The sequence below is a fragment of the Lepidothrix coronata genome, unplaced genomic scaffold, assembly GCF_001604755.1.
Source record: "Lepidothrix coronata isolate B3197 unplaced genomic scaffold, Lepidothrix_coronata-1.0 Scaffold144, whole genome shotgun sequence".
NCBI classification, from domain to species: domain Eukaryota; kingdom Metazoa; phylum Chordata; class Aves; order Passeriformes; family Pipridae; genus Lepidothrix; species Lepidothrix coronata.
Window position 1 is genome coordinate 2,379,538 of NW_016690324.1, and position 18,619 is coordinate 2,398,156.

Below are 18,619 nucleotides of genomic sequence, written 5' to 3' on the forward strand. Positions count from 1 at the left end.
ATTAAGTGGACAGTTAACTACTCCCAAAATCAATCAGAAGTTTAATACCATGATTTCTGAATCTTTTTCTTCCCATTCATTTTTTCTCCCCCCCCCCAAAAAAAAAAGATCTTTCTTCAGTCTTTTTGTGGTGGCACAGGTAGAACTGCCTGAAACATCAGACCTGAGCAAACAAAACCAGGCCTTTCCCTAACATGAATATGTTAAGGTATTCTCTAGCAATTCTCCTCCTGCACTACATCTGAGAATACAATAATATTTGAGGGTAAAGAACACTGAGCTCAGTAAGGACTGAAAAGCTTTCAAAGCTAAAAACCTTGAGAAAAATCTGAAGTCTCAATATTTCACTCACTGCATGTCATGACATAATTCTACAATTTTCTTCTAAAATTCCTTAATTGTTTCTGTATTTTCACTCCTGCAGAGAAATACCTCCCTGCTTGGTTTTGATAGGATGCAACAGTTACTCTGTGGTTTGTTTAATTTAAAGGTACAGGTGAGTTTAAACCATTACAACTTGATTCTTTCACACAAGAATCGTTCTTGCCCCCAGCCAGGCAAGACCATTTTTGGTACACTTTAACCAGTGCAAATAGCTGATGATTGGCAGGGAAAAAACCCACAAGTTTTCTATAATTTTTTATTCAACAAGACTTTTGTTCTGTGCAATATTAGAAATAGATTTCTCAGCAAATGCTTTTCACATGAAACTGTTGCAATAGCAAAATGCAAAGTTAATCAAGATGAAAAGCAACTCACAGGAGTTCAGAAGTTCAGAACCTTCTGCTAAAAATCTTTTAAGAAAACCAAGTGTAGGATTTCTTGGTTCTGGAGTTGTGGGTTTCCACTAATTCTGAGATGTATGACCAGAAACCTTCAACAATATTTTGAATACTTTTAATGGGCATTGATAATAACAGACTTTCTCAGTTCCCTTTTTCCCCTCCCACTTATTTTTGCTTCTCATATGTTAATCTGGCATAATTAATTGCAACTGGGAGTGCTGTCAGTCTTTTATCAGCTGCAGATTTATGGAGTGGGTAAACTGCTGATTATTGAGATTACTAAGAAGGTCCTCCTGATAACTGAGTGCTGGGCATTGCTGGGCCTTGAGTTTGGGTTTTTTTGCCTTTTTTTTTTTTTTTAAGGAGGGAAAAAATGTGCATAAAAGTATAAGTGGTGAATATTTTCCAGTGAAGTTACACCTAGAAAGGATGAGACATAATTGCAGCTTTACAAACACATGGAGCAGTAGTGCAGTACATTGATCCCAGACTTGAATATTTTTCAGGATACGTGAGGGAGAAAGATGACATATGTTTAGTCAAATCAATCCCATGCTCAATCCTAAAATTAATATTTTTCAGATAACCTGGCAAAACTCTGTACTGAATAAGATAAATTTAAAAAGGCTGGGTTCGTCTAATTTCTATTTCCCATCTATTAAAAAAAAAAGTTAATAAGTAGACTTTTTGCAAGTATTCCCAAGCCTTTAAAAGGAAATAGAAATGAATACTTTTAATGCAAGAGCCTGTTTGATTCTTCAATAATTTGTTATGGTGACAGATAAGTCAATGGCAGAAAAAAGAACCCTGCAGGGGAAAGAGTGAGACAGCCATGGTTTAACTCTGGGTGAAAACTCATCCCACACAGCCACTCCCTCACTCCCTTCCAGTGGGATGGGGGAGAGAATCCGAGGGATAAAAGTAAGAAAACTCATGGCTGGATATAAAGACAATTTAATAAGCAGGAGCCACACATGCAAGCATCCCAAAAAAAGGGAATTCATTCACCACATCCCATGGGCAGGCAGGTGCTCCACCAGGAAAGCAGAGCCCATCACATCTAAGGGTGGCTTTGGAAGACAAGTGTCACCACTCTGAACATCCCCCCTTTTCCCTCCCAGCTTTATTTGCTGAGAATGATGTCACAGGGTATGGAATGTCCCTTGGGTCAGCTGGGGTCGCCTGTCCTGGCTGTGCCCCCTCCAAGCTCCTCATGCCCCCCCAGCCTCCTCACTGGTGGGGTGGGGTGAGAAGCAGAAAAAGCTCGGACTCTGTAAGTGCTCATTGGCAACAAAAACATCCCTGAGGTATCCACAGTTTCCAGCCCAAATCCAAAACTTTCATATTCCATACTCCAAAGAAAATTGACTCTACCTCAGGCAAAACCAGCACACAGACAAATACCAAGATACTATGAAGGTTAATTTTTTTTACTTAGAGAAAGAATTGTCCAAGTTGCTTCTACCCCAAGCTGTGTCAGGTACCTAAAGCAGAGATTTGTGTTTTTGCAGCAGCTTATCATTTTGAGTTTATCTCAACAGCATTAGTGAGTATGTAGCTGTGGAGTCTCTTTCTTTTTTTCTTTTCTATTTTTTCTAATCTTCACAGGTTGTCTCTCCCCACAGAATGCTGTTCTCCCCTGAGCCTGGTAACAGCCACATCCTTCTCATATATTTACAGAGATGGGCCCTCAGGAATTTCTCAGTGAGCTCCAAGAAGCTCTAAATGGGGACAAGAACAAGGGAATCAGTGCATTTTAGAGGACAGGGTCAAAACAGAGTGCAGTGAATGCTGCAGGTGTGGGTGCTGCCCATGATAGTTAGAGGTTAATACACTCTCCCCCTTATTTAGGACAAAATCTCTTTGTGGTAAAAGACTTACCCTCCTCACAATTGTGAGCACAGCTCAGGCTGCTGAAAGTAACTTAATTGTTTAAGGATGTGGGATGAGAGTTCTTCATCAGCTGTCTTTAAAGGTTTCTGAAAGGCATGGTCTGAGATGCTTTTGCGGTGCCACTACAGCAGCCACAGCAAGCTCTCAGTGGTCCTTGCTAAATGGTCAGTGCCCTGAGGTGTTTCCATGAAATAACACCCTCAGCTGACTGAGAGGATCTCATCCTCACAGATTGAGACTGAAAAAATGGGGAAAAAACTCCTCTTCATCAGTGCTCTCAGTTCAGCCAGTGCTGTGAGGGGGTGAGAGAAGAACTTGGGGCAAATCAACATCCTGCCATCCTCCAGTGTGTGCTGTTCAGAGAGCCCTGCACTGCCTGCCACAGTCACCTCTCCAAGCAGAGGGTTTCCTCCAGGATTAAACTCCCAGAGACATGACAGGTGAGGCGGGATGGCATTGTTTGGTAACTGCAATGGGCTGTGTGGTGAGGGGAGGAATCTGTACCAGCTAAGGTAGAGCAGGGGGCAGGGGAGCTGCACTGATGGGGAAGGACAGGGAAGGTCATGGGCTTGGAGAGCCCTGTGGGAATGCAGCTGTGTGGGAGGCAGTGGGAGCATCCTGGGCAGTGGTCCTGGGAAGAACACCTGCTATTTTCACGTGGAATAGAGTGCAGGATGGTGCACCGGTGCTCCTGGATGCAGTTTGAAGTTTTTTCTCTGGCAGCTCTGCTCTATCACGAGAGGGAGGGGATTGATTGCATTGACTGATTATTTTGCATGTTGGCTTCATTCTCTCTCTCCCTCCACTCCTGGCACACATAGATGCACACACCCCTTCTCTGCCACCTCCTAGGAGACAAGATCTCCTAGGTAAGGAATAAAATGAACCTGGGCACGGCAGATGGGGAGAAGCAGCCCTGAGCACTCCCAGCGGAGGGGGGCACAGCCAGATGAAGCAGGAGTGGGGTGTGTGAGGGGGGGAGCCCCCAGCGGACCCCCTGCCCTCGGGGCAGCCTGAGGCAGCCCTGCCCTCCCCGGGAAGGCTCTCCTGCCACGCCTGCTCCGGGGCAGCCCCTGGGAGGGCTCAGGGCACTCCTCCAGCTCCGGCTGAAACCACATCGAATCCACACCAACAGGGGGACAACGGCGTGGGAAGAGGGGGAGGGAAGAAGGGCAGGACAACGCAACTCACATGCCAGACTCGCAGCCGGCTCTTCCTCCAGCGAGCGGATCCCGGGCGCTCCCGGGGAGCTGTGCCCGGGCAGAGGGAACAAGGATGAGGCACCACCTGGAGCGCGCCGGCGGCGGCTGCGGCACCGCGGGCAGCGCCCGCCCCGTCCGGCCCCGCTGAGCGGGGCTCAGCACCCGGACAGAGGGGGCTCAGCACCGGGACAGAGGAGGTTTAGCACCGCGGATACCAGAGGGTCAGCACCGGGACAGAAGAGATTCAGCGGTCCCCCAGCACCGCGGACAGAGCAGGTTCAGCACCGCGGACAGGGGAGGTTCATCACCCGGACAGAGGTGGTTGAGCGGTCCCCCAGCACCGCGGACGGAGGAGGTTCAGTGGTCCCCCAGCACCGCTGACAGGGGAGGTTCATCACCCGGACAGAGGAGGTTCGGTGGTCCCCCAGCACCGCGGGCCATGGGCGGCCGCGCCCGCTCCGCACCCCCGCACTGACCGGAGCCGGCCCGACGCGCACATGTAAGTGCTGCCCCTGTGAACGTCTCCTCCGAGAAGTGCCCTGGCTCCAATGCCCGTCACTGGGAAGTTTTGTGGGGGTTAGAGATGTCTCTGTGCCGCTCGGTGCCCCCCGAGCCTGAGCGTGGTGTGAGCGATGCCGGTGGCTGCGTGTGAGGTCGTGTTGGCTTTTCACCCTCGGAATGTGTGCAAACGTGCTCGGGCTCGGTGTAACCGGGAGGGCTTGTGGTTTCTCACCAGCCACATGGTTTGGAGCCACGTTGTTGTCTCCTTTAGTAGCTGGGTGAAATTTTGAAGGGTTTGTTTTTCCAGAAATGAGGAAAAATGAGAGGTGTAAATTTGGGACACTGTACCATGCCTGTTGCAGCTTGTCGGGTCTAACAGTTGTCAGGAGTCTTTCTCTCCCCGTTGTTTCTTGTCTTGAGATAACTACGAAGTGAGTGTTGGAAAGAGTACATCAAAAGGGAAAATGAAATACAGCCAGAACCGAGATAACTAGTTCTTTTCAGAGCTTTCCTTTCTCTTTTTAGTAGAACTGCTTGTTGAAAATCAGCATTACACTGCCCCCTGCTTGAACAGTTAGAGATATTTTTCCTTTCTCTCATCACTAGTAAAAATTTATGAATGAACAGGTATTTCTCTGTTGTGTTCTCGGTATGATCCAAGCCTGAGTTTCGAAGTGCTTCAACAGTGAGGGTGAATTGTTCCCGGTTCCCAAAGCCAGATGAAAAAAAGAAAAGTAGAACTCGTTCATGTCCTCACAGTCTGTTTCATGGTCAAACATAATAATGAATGAACAATGGCAGGGAATGTAAAAATAGTCATAATTTTGATACATCTATCTCGTGTGTTCTGTGATACATTTGTAATAATCAGGCAATTTCACAATCGTGTATTAAGGAGAAACAAGGAAGGAAGGAAAAAACCAAAACACTACCTATATTATAACACAAGAATTTGAATACAAAAACAAAGGTGGTTATTTTTCAGTCCCTCCTGCTGTAAAAGTCTTGCATTAGTGCATGACACTGTTTTGGGATGGGAAATAAAATGCTGATGCCTGGTTTATAAGAAGGGGAAGGGTGAGACCACTGAAAAGCAGTGGATTTTTTTTCTGAAAGGTAGCTGGGAGAAAGCCAAATTTCATTTCCTTTTTTCAAATGACAAGGCAGAGCTACCCCCTTTCTAACAGACATCAGGGAGGATGTGAAAATGGAGGTGCTGGTGGTCTGCCCTCAATGTTTCTAGGCTGCTGGCCTCAGACTTTGTGCTTCATGACAGGCAGTGTTGGTGTCTATCACTGATTGGCATCCTCTGATGACATGAGAGGCCTGTTTTGTCTTCCTGGATGTTTCTCATGCTGCCATTTCTTAAAGGGATTTGAAAAGGTGTGGTTTTGCTGATTGCTCCCATAATTCCACAAGGAGAGAGACCTCTTTTCAAATTTTGACCTTGAAACATCATTTTCTTTGATTTATGTGAGCTGTGAGAATGATGGGGAGGGGATAGTACTTCCTGCAGCTGGTTTGTAGGACTACTCTGCAAGTAAATGAATATCTGAATGGGGCTAAAGAATTCTATTAATTGTTCCTAGATATGTACACAACTCTTCATGTAGGAGAATGACCCTGTTGCTGACAGTATTAAATAGGTGGTTTGCACATTATAAGAATAAATGAAGTAGCACTTAAGAATTTCAAAGCACAGAAAACTTCAGAATAAGCTGCTGCTAATCAGGACAACCACCTCAAATGCTACTGAGTCTGTATATATGTCAGCAATGTTAAAAACTTTGTGTTAAAGGATAACAGTTTGACTTAAAGTAAGACTTAGAAAACTGTTTAAGGTATTGGAGAAAAAGAGGGTATCAGAGGGCTCTGGTAATACATGCCTGTGCAGCATTTGGAATGCCAGAGTAGCCTATTGCATATAGGATAATAAACAGAGGCAGTTGTGTTCAGTCTGTGCTCTTTACCTGAAGTCTGGAGTTTACCTCAAAATATGTTGCAATTTTTTAAACTAAAAGATGAAACATCCTGCTATTTTTACTCTAAACAGTTTAAATTACTCCTTTAAATTGATTCATCTCTATATCAATTTCTGTTTGCTCGTAGAACCCAATTTCCTTCCTTCTGACCAGGTTTTCTGTCTGGAAGCAAGGGTTAACAGAGAAAAATGGTCCATTTGATGTGTAAGAGCTGTGTCAGTTCCAAAGAGGCCTCAGGGAGTCTTGCAGCCTTTATGTGCCCTGATTCTTTTTAGAAGTATTGATGTGAGGAGAAAGAAAAATAATAAGTAAAGTGTCAACCTGACAGTTTCTGAGACTCTGCAGGAGCCAAGAGCTGTGCTTCCAAAATGGCTTTCAGAAACTTAAATTTCCTTTTCAAGAAGACAGAGTCAACGTCTCATCAAAGCCTCCTCTGATGGTTGCTTATAGAGCACAGTAATGGTTACCTATCCTAAGTTTCTTCTGTAGTTTCTGGACAAAGGAGGGCCATTGAAAGGGCACAGGGAGACTCCTGCCAAACTCTCTCCACTTAGTGAAAGCAAACCCAAAGTGTAGTCAGAGAGCATAAGTTTCTGAAGCTGCCTCTGTAGTTACTCTCCTCCATTCTTAGGCTTTAAGACAAGGAAAGGTTGTCATCACCTGAGAATCCCAGGATTGCTGCAGCTCCTAACACCCATTGGTTTCAACACCCTTTTAGACTTCAGAGGTTTTAAAAACTCAAGCAGATACTATTCAGCCTGTTCTACACACCTTTAAAGTTCTGGTTCAAAACCATGTGTAAAAACTCCAATTCAGCCTCTTAAGCCACTTGGGCCTTTGAATATTCTCTCCAAGCCTTAGCTCCAGGTGGTTGCCCTTTCCCTTCATAGGGTCTTGGGTGGGACTAGAGAGGCAACAGAAGGTCCTGGATGGCACAGTCTGGAGCACTGTGGAAAGGAAGGTCAAGGAGAAAGGACATTTGTGGGGTAAGCTCAGTATGAAGCAGCCCAACTTCCATCCTACGTCTACTGTGTCCTACATGTCACTCAGACCAGTTAGGGGAGTGTGGTTGCAAAAAAGGAGGAGATTTTCAGCTTTGCAGTGTCTTCAATGACACAACATTCAGAACAAACCTCCTGTTCCCTTCTCAGAAGTCTCAGCACCGAGCACTGTCAGAGCAAATTGCAAGGACCTGCTCTTAGTCACTTTAATTAGAAACTGAGATGCTCCCAGAGGAAGATTTGTTAAGAGCTAAATCACCTTTCAGAAATTGCTATTCTTCTCCACTCCCCACAGGAGTCCAGAGATCCTGTGGCTCCCTCAGCTCTGGAAAGCAGTACTCAGGCCCAGAGTTTCTTAATTTTCTTTTCCCAGACCATTTTCTCTCCAACAACACTGCATGCTTGGCATTCTTTCCTAGAAAAACACAGTGTTTAACTGCAGTGCCTGATGAGTTTGATCACTAGCTGTCTCAATAAAATATGCAAATCCACAGCCAATTCAATGCAAAGCACCCTTAAATAAAAATGGTGAGATAAATGCAATCAAGTTACAATTACTTTTTTTAAGAGAGCACATTACACACACTCAGTAAGTAAGATTAGTTCTAAACCTGCCTGCACATAACTGAAAAGCAGAGTGGAACAAGGTGCTGAGTAGAGTCATGACATTACAGTCAGGTTCATTTTCCAAGAGCTTCAACTACTGCACACATTACTCTTTGCACTTCTACTTCTTTTATCATGATTCAGTGCTCGGGTCAAGGAGAATTATAACTTTTCTTCGGACCAGAGTTTGATAGCTGAGCATTTCTCATTAAATTATTCCAAGTTAAAAGTATCATTTTTTATTCATCTCTTCTCTATAACGATGATAAAGTGTGATAGCTGAGATATTGATCTCTGCTGACGAGCAGGACTGGGGGGTCATAATTCATCTGAGGTGAAACCCTCTGAATGATGGTGCTCTTGCCCTTCTGTGCAGGCAGTGAGAACAACTCTGTGCTGTGGGGACATCCCTGCAGAACATTTATTGCAAGATAAAGGTTGGATAATAGTTCTCTTTTTGGAGGGCTTTTCCTGTTTTCTCTTTTCCTGGTGCAATTTCTGTTGTTAGAAATTGTGTATGAAACCAGTGTTCTCTCTGAATTGAAGAAAGTGAAATGAAGGTCCTTTATTTATTTTTTTTTGGCATGTTATTACAAATACAAGAAACAGGTGTGAATTAGCTCTAGGCCAAACTTTGACCTGTTTTCTCAGGTAAAAATCTTAGAACCAGGTCAATGGGAGTATTTTATGTGGGTTTATGTTTACTTTGGGTGTGATTATAAGGTTATCTGTCCCATCTATCTGGGTTGTCCTTTATAATGACATACCAGAAGAGAAAAGGTTTTCTAAGAAAAAAAGAGTAAAGTACCAAGAGCTGTACTTGAACATCAGGAAAAATACAGGCAGGTTCCTCACTGTTGAAAAGTATAGATATTTCTGAGTCGTTTCCAGTACTGACCTTTAAATATAACAATAAATAAATGGTTGCCAAATATCTTCCCCTACATGGTTTTTTAACATCAGAAAAGTGCCAGCTTGAGGCAGCTGTTGCAGTTAACTCTCCTAAAATATTTAGGCATGTGCAATCCTGCTGCACCCCCTGGGGCACCACTGAGCAGCTACCAGAGCTGGAATGCTTTCCACTTGATCCCAGCAACAATTCCTTAAGCCATCACCAGCTCATTGTTTTGCTTAATATTTTAAGAGATTTAATTTAACATCCAGGAAATCCCCAGACTGTAAAAGTGTAATGTGCTTTCTATTACTGCCAGTCCCCACTCAACGAAGGCACAGTTCACAAATGTTTATTTGGATGTGTAGTCCTTACTTGAACTCAGTAAGACTTGAGTGCCGGTTTAAAACTTAAAATGCTCCCTTGAATAGCTCAGGACACGAGCTCCAGGATAGAGTAGCACTCGTGCATATGGTTAAATATTTTGTTTTAACCGTGTTAGTCCTCCTGGCCTCGCTGGAATTGCTGCTGAGATGAAAGCTAATGCTGGGGACAAGGTGTGTGTGCGTGCATATAGGTTTCCAAAATTTGCACACCACTGAAATCAATGAAATTTGTAATATTGACTTCAAAGGGGCCCCAGTTTTACCCCAGGCATTTTGCTGCTTTGGAGACCTCTGCCTCCCTGTCAGATACGTTAATGGTATATGTTATTATTTTTGTTTTCTCTTGTAGTAAACTTCATACAGTCTAGGGAATTCATTCACTTAACATGTCTCCTGCATTATTCTGGTGTCCCTCCTCTCTGCCTCCTTCTTCAACTTCAAACCACGCTGGAAGGAATTAGTTTTAAGATTCATGTGGCACTTTATCTCTCAGTGGAGCCTGGGCTGATATGTTCAGTTCCTTCTAGCTTTTAGTACGTTGTTACGCTGATGCATCAAAGGTGAGGGGGAGAGGTTCTTAATTATGAGCCTCTCTTTCAACCTTGTATGGTCACAGAATTGATTTCTTAGGATTGGTTTAAATTTTGATGTAACTTCCAAAAATTCGCTGTAAAATTTGTTTGCAACTCTTCAGGACTGGCCTTCTGTTCCAGATCAGTGAAAAAGTGATGAATTAAAAGGATAGATGCACATGTACATGTTAGTTCCACAAGAACAGCTACGTTGAGAAGTTCTGTGTCCTGGCACTTCAGGTATTTTGGGTTTCTGATACCCCTTTGTTTCACAAGGTTCTTTCTGTTTCCTTTACTCTCTTATCACCTGTTACTGAAGGCAATGTATCTGCTCTGCTTTGTCTCCTGGCATTGTTCCCTCTCATTGTTCGCTGCAGCATTTTCCAACTTCAGTGGTATTTTTTTAGAGTAACATGAACTTTTCACTGGCTGAAGGTCAAAACTGACTTGGAGAACAGATGGAGTGTGGAAGGAGGAACCTTTGCCACCCATTGAGCATTAACACCTGCTTATGTGTTACATCTGTCCACAGCATCACAGAGGCTCCTGAAGCTTTTCCTCAAGTGATTTAGGACTTGCTATTGGGCTGAGTGCAAATGCTTTTCATGAAAGAGGTGTTGTTCTTATGCTTTTTACTCAGCTTCCACATTCTGTGGCCTTAGGATGGTGATTGACTCCCTGTGCTTGGACTCTAAAAGAGGGACTGTGACTTTGTTGAGATGCTGCTGCAATGAAATTTAAAAAAAAGAAGCGCAACATTGAGACAGCACCAAACGCAAAGTGTGACTGTTTTAAAGGCACAGATAGATTTAGGATTTCAGTTATTTTTATAAAATAGTGTGTTTACCCACTCTTGAACCCAATTGCACATAGCACAGCTTTCTTTGGGGGTTGCGGAGATGGTGGAATAAGAATAGCTTGTCTCCATCCCACCAAATTCCAGTGAAGGCATTTCAGCCACATAAGCAGTGGGGAAACCAATGACCCTTCCAGTCCTGCCCTGTTTGTGCTCAGAGACCTGTGTTTTGTCTTTCTGCAGCACCTCTCTGAAAGATGTTTACTGGGGAGTGATGTGACACTAAATCAGGAGGTATTCCTGTGTTTTTCAAGATTCTGCCCTGAATTTGGGCACCTGTATTTGGAGTAGCTGCCAACTATATTTCACTGAGAAATTATTATTCATTAAACTGCTCTAGATCAGGAAACAGACAAATGGTATTATGTAGCATGAAAAAAAGCAGGGAATAAATAGGTGATTCGCTTGTACCAGCTGAATCTCAGGAGGATATGCAACATATTTATCCTTGTTATGATGAGTTTTAAATTAGAAACCTGCTTTTTAACTTTATGGAGCGTAATTTATTGGCCTGATCCAAGGTCTGTAGACAGGAGAGTCCTGCTAACTTTCTTTAGGGCTCATGTCCTCAAGGACAAAACTCAAGAAGAGTAATTCAGTGAAATATTATGTTGTGCATATTATTCCTAAATACCACATAATGAAGTTCTAAACAGTAAAAATGGAAAATAATACATTCACACATTTTTTCCTATTTCTCAGGTTAAGAATGTGCTGAGAATCCTTGTTGAAATCTAGAAGTACAAGTCAGGGGAGAACTCATCTGTTTTTGAGAAACTAATCTTTATTTCACATGTACCCTAAATGATTTTAAGTAGCTGGCTCAGACCATAAAAAACAAGGAAGACCTGAGCATCACGAGACATTATTTCAGGTCATGTGAGATTATGACTCTCTTAGAACGTAACCAGCCTTCCTTTGTGGTTTTCTGCAGGCTGAGGAACAGCAATTCCAAACACAAGCATCGAAGGCACACCCACATGTATCCTAAATGATTTTAAGTAGCCAGCTCAGGGCATAAAAAGCAAGCAAGACCTGATCAGAATGAGACATTTCTAACCTTATTTCATGCTACATGAAATTATGACTCTCTTAGAACGTAACCAGCCTTCCTTTGTGGGTTTTCTGCAGGCTGAGGAACAGCAATTCCAAACACATGCGTCGAAGGCACATCTACATGTATCCTAAATGATTTTAAGTAGCCAGCAAGCAAGACCTGATCATTAGGAGACATTTCTACCCTTATTTCAGATGATGTGAAATCATTACTCTCTTAACCAACCTTCCTTTGTGGTTTTCTGCAGGTTGAGGACCAGCAATTCCAAAACCATGCACCGAAGGCACACCACGCTCCGGGAGAAGGGCCGGAGACAGGCCATCCGGGGCCCAGCCTACATGTTCAACGAGAAGGGCACCAGCCTCACGGCGGAGGAGGAGCGTTTCCTCGACTCCGCGGAATATGGCAACATTCCCGTGGTGCGGAAAATGCTGGAGGAATCCAAAACCTTGAACTTCAACTGCGTCGACTACATGGGGCAGAACGCCCTCCAGCTGGCTGTGGGCAACGAGCACCTGGAGGTGACGGAGCTGCTCCTCAAGAAGGAGAACCTGGCCCGGGTGGGGGACGCCCTCCTGCTGGCCATCAGCAAGGGCTACGTGCGCATCGTGGAGGCCATCCTGAACCACCCGGCCTTCGCGCAGGGGCAGCGCCTCACGCTCAGCCCCCTGGAGCAGGAGCTCAGAGACGACGATTTTTACGCCTACGACGAAGACGGGACTCGCTTCTCCCACGACATCACCCCCATCATCCTCGCCGCCCACTGCCAGGAGTACGAGATCGTTCACATCCTGCTCCTCAAAGGCGCGCGGATCGAGAGGCCGCACGACTATTTTTGCAAGTGCAATGAATGTATCGAGAAGCAGAGGAAAGACTCCTTTAGCCACTCTCGCTCCAGAATGAACGCCTACAAAGGATTAGCCAGTGCTGCTTATTTGTCCCTTTCCAGTGAAGACCCTGTCCTTACTGCCCTAGAGCTAAGCAATGAATTGGCCAGACTAGCCAACATTGAAACTGAATTTAAGGTAATTTCCCACTGTGCCTTTTTCCTCGGGTGGAAAATGTTCAGGCTATTATTGCTTGTTTTACAGGTTTGATCGAATTTTGGTTTGCTGTTTGAGGGGGTGGGGGAGTGAGAGAGACTGGCAGAGACTGCCAGATGTGTCATCTATGCATAGATTCAGATCACTGTCATTCTCCAGTTAATAAATGTTTGGAACTGAATATTGCATATTATAGCAGAAACATCCTTACTTGGAGTTTCTATGTCGCACATTGTGGTTGCTTAGAATCCCCAGTCTGCAGCAGGAATAAAACTCAGATTATTCCAAAAATGGAGCTTCATTCCTTGCAAGAAAGGTAAGTCTTTTTAATTGAGCAATCTATTTTAGAGGCAGAGCTCTAGAACCTGGTTTAATGGTTAAGAATCCAGTGCATCTAATTCTGTTACAAGGATAAAAGGTATAAATCAAACAATTTTGCTTCTTTGTATAATAATTTAAATTGCATTGCATCTTAATGGTTTGGTACTGCATCTGTATATGATGAATTTCATGAAAAGAGGGAAAGAGAAACAATCAAGAGATTGTTATGAAATTTATAATCATGCCAAACATAACAGTGGAACTTGTGGAACTCTTACAAGTTATTCAAGATTTCCATTATCATAATGATTTTGTAAATGTCCAGTGTCATTTGAATTATTTCTCTAAGTCATTTACATGACATAAATAGCATTGTCTCTCTTTCTAAAATAAATTAGTCATTAAAAACCTCATTTTCAGTGGCTCAGTTATCAACATGAAACTGTTTTCTGACTCATGACTGTTGTGCAGCTACAATCATGACCAGTGACTCTGGGGCAATAAAGCCTAGGTTGTGAGTTACCTGGGGTAAGATTCTTGCCAGGAATACATAATTTTTAGTTTAGGAAGGTAATCGTGTTAAAGCATCCATTTCAGGATTTGGAGCTCTTTGCTCTAAAGGACTAGGGAAGAGATTATCCCCCTGTGCTGGGCACTGTGAGGCCACACCTTGAGACTTGGGTTCAGTTTTGGGCCCCTCACTCCAAGAAAGACATTGAGGGGCTGGAGTGTGTGCAGGGAAGGGAATGGAGCTGGGGAAGGGGCTGGAGCAGCAGGAGCAGCTGAGGGAGCTGGGGGGGCTCAGCCTGGAGAAAAGGAGGCTCAGGGGGGACCTTCTGGCTCTGCAACTCCCTGACAGGAGGGGGGAGCTGGGGGAGAATCAGTCTCTTCTCCCAGGTAACAAGTGACAGGACAAGAGAAAACAGACTCAAGCTGTGCCAGGGGAGATTTAAATTGGATATAGGGAAAAATCTCTTCACTGAAAGGGTTGTCAAGCTCTGGAACAGTCTGCACAGGGAAGTGGCTGAGTCACCATCCCTGGAGGGATTTAAAAGACTGTGGATGGAGCAGTCTGGGACATGGTTTAGTGGAGACCTTGGTGTGAACAGTTGGACTTGATGACCTTAGAGGGCTTTCCCAGCTTAAACGGTTCTATGCCCCTGTACTCTCCAATTTAAAAGTAAGAAGAAAACTTATTCTCAGGCTTTGCAACACTTTAGTAACTCTCTAACAGGAAAAGAATCCCAAAGCACTGAGCTCTTTTGGCAATAAAACCGGGGCAAAACTTTGCAAACTCTTTTTTACCTGTGTGCAGCAGAATTGCGACAATAGTTGAAAGGAAAGGTTTGACTTGAATTCAGTCCTAATGAAGCAACTTCAGTGAATCTGATTGCTTGAGTGAGTGTTGCTCCAGTGGGAGAATGTTGTAGGCTCACATCCATAGTTAACATTAATATCTCATCAATATTCCAGCTTGTTTTCAGTGGAAAACTACATATTGTGAGCAGCCTCAGTGTTGCATGGCTGCCACTTCTGAGAAGTGTCTTGCTGCAGAAAAATAAGTTGATCTCTACCAGAACCCTTCCTTTTGTTCATGGAGCTGCCAGCAGGATCTAGACTGGCACTGGCAGGGACATGAATCCTTCAGGAGCAAAGCAGCAAGGAAATGTTGGATGGTCTCGTGGTGGTTGTATCTCCCCAGCACCGGAAAATGAATGACAATAAACCAATACCAGAAAAAAAAAAATTAGAAACCCTTTGCCAAATTACTGCATTTCCAGGAAGGCTTTCCTATTCCACTGCCTTATTGGAAGGTTCTGTGCAACACACATTAACCTGTGGCACTGAAGTACCTCAGAAGTGCCCACACCACCAGTTTATTTCAAAGAGGTCGCATTCCTTTAGTATATAAATGCTTCCAGAAATAAGAGATTTCTCAAGATTCTAAGGTGTTCTTGCTGTAGCAAAAAAAGCCTCAGAGCTATGTATTTATGCAAAAATATTTGTCTTTGTTAACATCACCAGTGTGATGTGAAATAGATAAAACAATGGGCTTTTTTCATAGAGCAGGACAATTCGAGAAATTATTTTGAGAAAAGAACACAATTGCTAAAAATGTGTTTAAGAAGCCCACACATGACGAATATTTATTGAATCAAACCAGCTCTGGAGGGCTTTTTTGTGTTTAAAATAGTGCTTTCCTAGAATTTTTATCTTTTAATTGCTAAAGTTCCGTTATTACAATTGGCACGGAACGGATTCATAAAATCATCGCTTGGGATTATTTAAGAACATTATTTAAGAACGATATACAGTCGCAGCAACACAGTTCTCAGGAAGTACAAAGAGTCCTTGAAGTGGAAAGACACAAGATTTTAATAATGTAGGTGGACAAATAGTAATTTAGTAACCTCTGAAGAAACTCCTGGCATGAGCTAATTAAAATATAAATGCTGTGCCTCTCCCTGCTGCTTGCTGCCCTAAATATCTTATGCAATAGCACCTTCCTGCACAGTAAAATAAAAATGCATGTGCTGTGTTTTTTAGAGAACATGATTTTTTTAGACAAGTTGCCTCTTTACATGTATGAAAGGTGAAACAAAACAGCCACGTTGAAGGAGAAAAGTTGCATCAACTGTGGTTGGCCACAGTTGGAGAGAGACTCCAGTGAAGATTTCTGGGTGAAAATCAATTTATCCATTAATATTTTTTTGTCAGCAGAAGCTGAATAGTTTGTTCTCACCCTAAGTTGCTGAGATTCAGCAATTGCCCTGCAGTTCTAATGAAACAGCTTTGCAAAACGTTGCAAAAAAGTTTTCTTATTAATTGGAGAAAAAAACATTGCTATGAAAGATTTGAAAGGAGTCTATAAGAAATAAATAAAGCCCTCTTTCCCAAATTAAGATGAAAAATGTGACACTGGTTGTTTCTACTGAAAATACTGTCAATGTGATTGCAACTCATGTAGAAATGGGGTGAGTAGGAAATCTCTGAGAGGTGGATTCCTGACATTTCAGAAAAAAAGAGAAGTGAAAGTCAGAGTCCCTGTGTGTGTTTGCAGGTCTTCGTGCCTTGATATTGTTCTGCAGTGGGAGCATTCCAAGTTGAAAAAAACAACCTCAATTAAGTCCTTTGCCATTTTTATATATCCCACTCCAAAGCTCAAAATTAGGAACCAATTCATGACTTTCTCTCTCTTTCCAGTTTTCATTTTGTGTTTAAAGAGAGCACCAACCAATATCCACTGGAGCAAGGACAATACAGACTGGGAGCTGATTTAGTCCACTGGATTATCCCTTCATCTGTATTGCCCTTGGAAAGAGGGAAAGAGAGGGGAGCCTTCCATCCTGTGTGGACTGGAGGGTTCCTAGTGACCATTCTTCTGCAGACTGCAAGAACAGCTGGGTGGGAAACTGAGGGGTGCATTTTAATTAAAAATCAACAGTACAATTAAAACAGAAATACAGGACAAAGATAATGTGCTTTGTAGATTTCCATGAAGGGTGGAATACAGATATTAGGGTAGTGATTAAAATATGAAGCTGTTTTGAGGGAGAACACATTGAATGGCAGCCTAGCAGTGCCCACAGAGGAGGAATTCTCCTCTCTCTTTCTCTCTCTTTTACTCAAACAGAAAGAAATAATCTGTGTACACTCCAATTTCTTTCAAAGTTGGCAGACCCTGGGCCTGAGTCATAAAGCAAATAATCGTTCTGTCATGTACCAGTGGGTTCTGTTTGTTTTGCTCATATAAATAAGCTTGATGTCACTTCCAGTACGAATAGCACAGCCAGGATTTGTCCCTCAGAACAAGTCATCACCCCTGAGCCAGGCTGTGAGAATTGCTCTCCTCTCTGGTCCAGAGAAATCCACCTTCCCCATGTCAGCTTGAGGTGCAACCATGTGCAGATGTCTCCAGTTACCAGCTGTTCCCAGCCAGGGGACTCATTTCTAACACTGGAATATTAGAAGCACAGTCAACACAATCATTTTTATAGTCGGTCAAAACCCTTGGGCGATTGAATTTCTAGCAACCAGCCTGCAGGAAATGCAGTAGCAGGCTTGATATTACAGTCCCTGTCCTGGAAATGGAGTGAAACTCAGAATAACAGCTCTGGTTCCTCTTCCTAAAGCTGTGACCATGGATTCCCATTTCTGGTGAGATCCCACTCCACTCCCAGGTCTGTTTTCCAGCCTTGCATGCTCTCAAATTAGACCCCACGCTTGTGTGTGTCAGGAAACATCCCTATGATGAGGAAAGTCAGCCAGTTCATTCCATTCCATCCAGACAAATCAAATTAGAGACTCGCAACGGAGGCTTCGAACAGATCTCACCAACCACGAGGGGTAAAAACAATCTCAGCTCCTGTTGATTAAAATATTACTGAAGGTAGGATCCAAACCACCACCTGAAGACATAAGGGATGTGGTCTTTGTTTTCCAATCCCACCCACACTGTCAGTTCATTTACTACAGTGTTACATGTTTTATTTCTAAATTATTTGCTTCTTGCTGTCACTTTTCTTCTAACTCTTGTCCTTTCCCTAAAAGCTGTTGGGATCCAAAAGCAGGTCCCAGCTGAGAGCCTCTGTTGACAGGTGACCATCACACCCAGGTGAGTCTCAGATCCCTAAATTCTCATGATGCTGAATTAGTGGCAAAACTGGAGACTCCACGGCTTGTATCTGCTAGGGATGATCTGCCATTCCTGGCTCTTGTTCCAGTAAGTCAGTCCCAACTTTTTTCCCACCTATAAATTGTTAACTTCACAGGATGTGCTTAACTTAAACTTCTTAAAAGAAAGGACCTTGACAATTTTCTGGGTATTTCTGGCTCCATGCTGGAGATTAAAAAAATCATTATTAGACTGTTGTTTTTTTGAATGAGTGATAAAAAATAGGAAATTACAGAAAATATTGAGAAGCAAAATAGTAGAAAGGGAAAATACTTTGTGAGAATGGAGGATGGCAGTGGACTTGGAAAGAGAAAATTTCTTGGAAACCACCAGCAGGGCTGCACTTAAAAACTCTGCTTAGAATTCTGCACTTAGAAGCTCTCCCAGACTGAACAGACTCTCAGATTTGTTTGCTCTCAGGACTGACTGGTGGGAGACAGTGCCTGTAGCTCATCTCCCATTAAACCCAGAAATTGTTGTGGGAACCTCCCTAATTAGCCCCACGGGCACTCCTGTGAAACAATCACTTAATTTTCCTGCTCTGCCCCATTCTTCCTTGGGTGATCCTTTAATCCCTTCATAATCTCTGGCCTCAACATGCTCGCTGGCAGACATCTTGCTTCTGATATATTTGGGAATACTTTTATGACTCATATTTATTTGTTCAACAAGCTGCTCTTTGAGGCTTTAGTGGGCTTATATGGCCTTTGTTTAGATTTCCATTTAATTTTCAAGAATTTCTGTTCTTTTCTATTTTTTTCTTCCAGAAAGGTTTTTTTTTATTTTTTAAAAAGGTGTCTTTTGACTCATGCAACTTCTTCTCCTTGTTTCACTTAGCTGGGTTTGA

At 43.3% G+C, this 18,619-nt stretch overlaps 1 protein-coding gene across 1 annotated transcript; it reads left to right on the forward strand.

Moving 5' to 3' along the window:
• Nucleotides 1-2,010: 2,010 nt before the first annotated feature.
• Nucleotides 2,011-12,758, forward strand: LOC108503671 (short transient receptor potential channel 7; the record flags this gene model as incomplete). The annotated part of the gene is made up of 2 exons (XM_017827843.1): nucleotides 2,011-2,058; nucleotides 11,981-12,758. A coding segment is annotated over exon 2 (753 nt), but the record flags the coding sequence as incomplete, so codon positions are not given.
• Nucleotides 12,759-18,619: the final 5,861 nt, after the last annotated feature.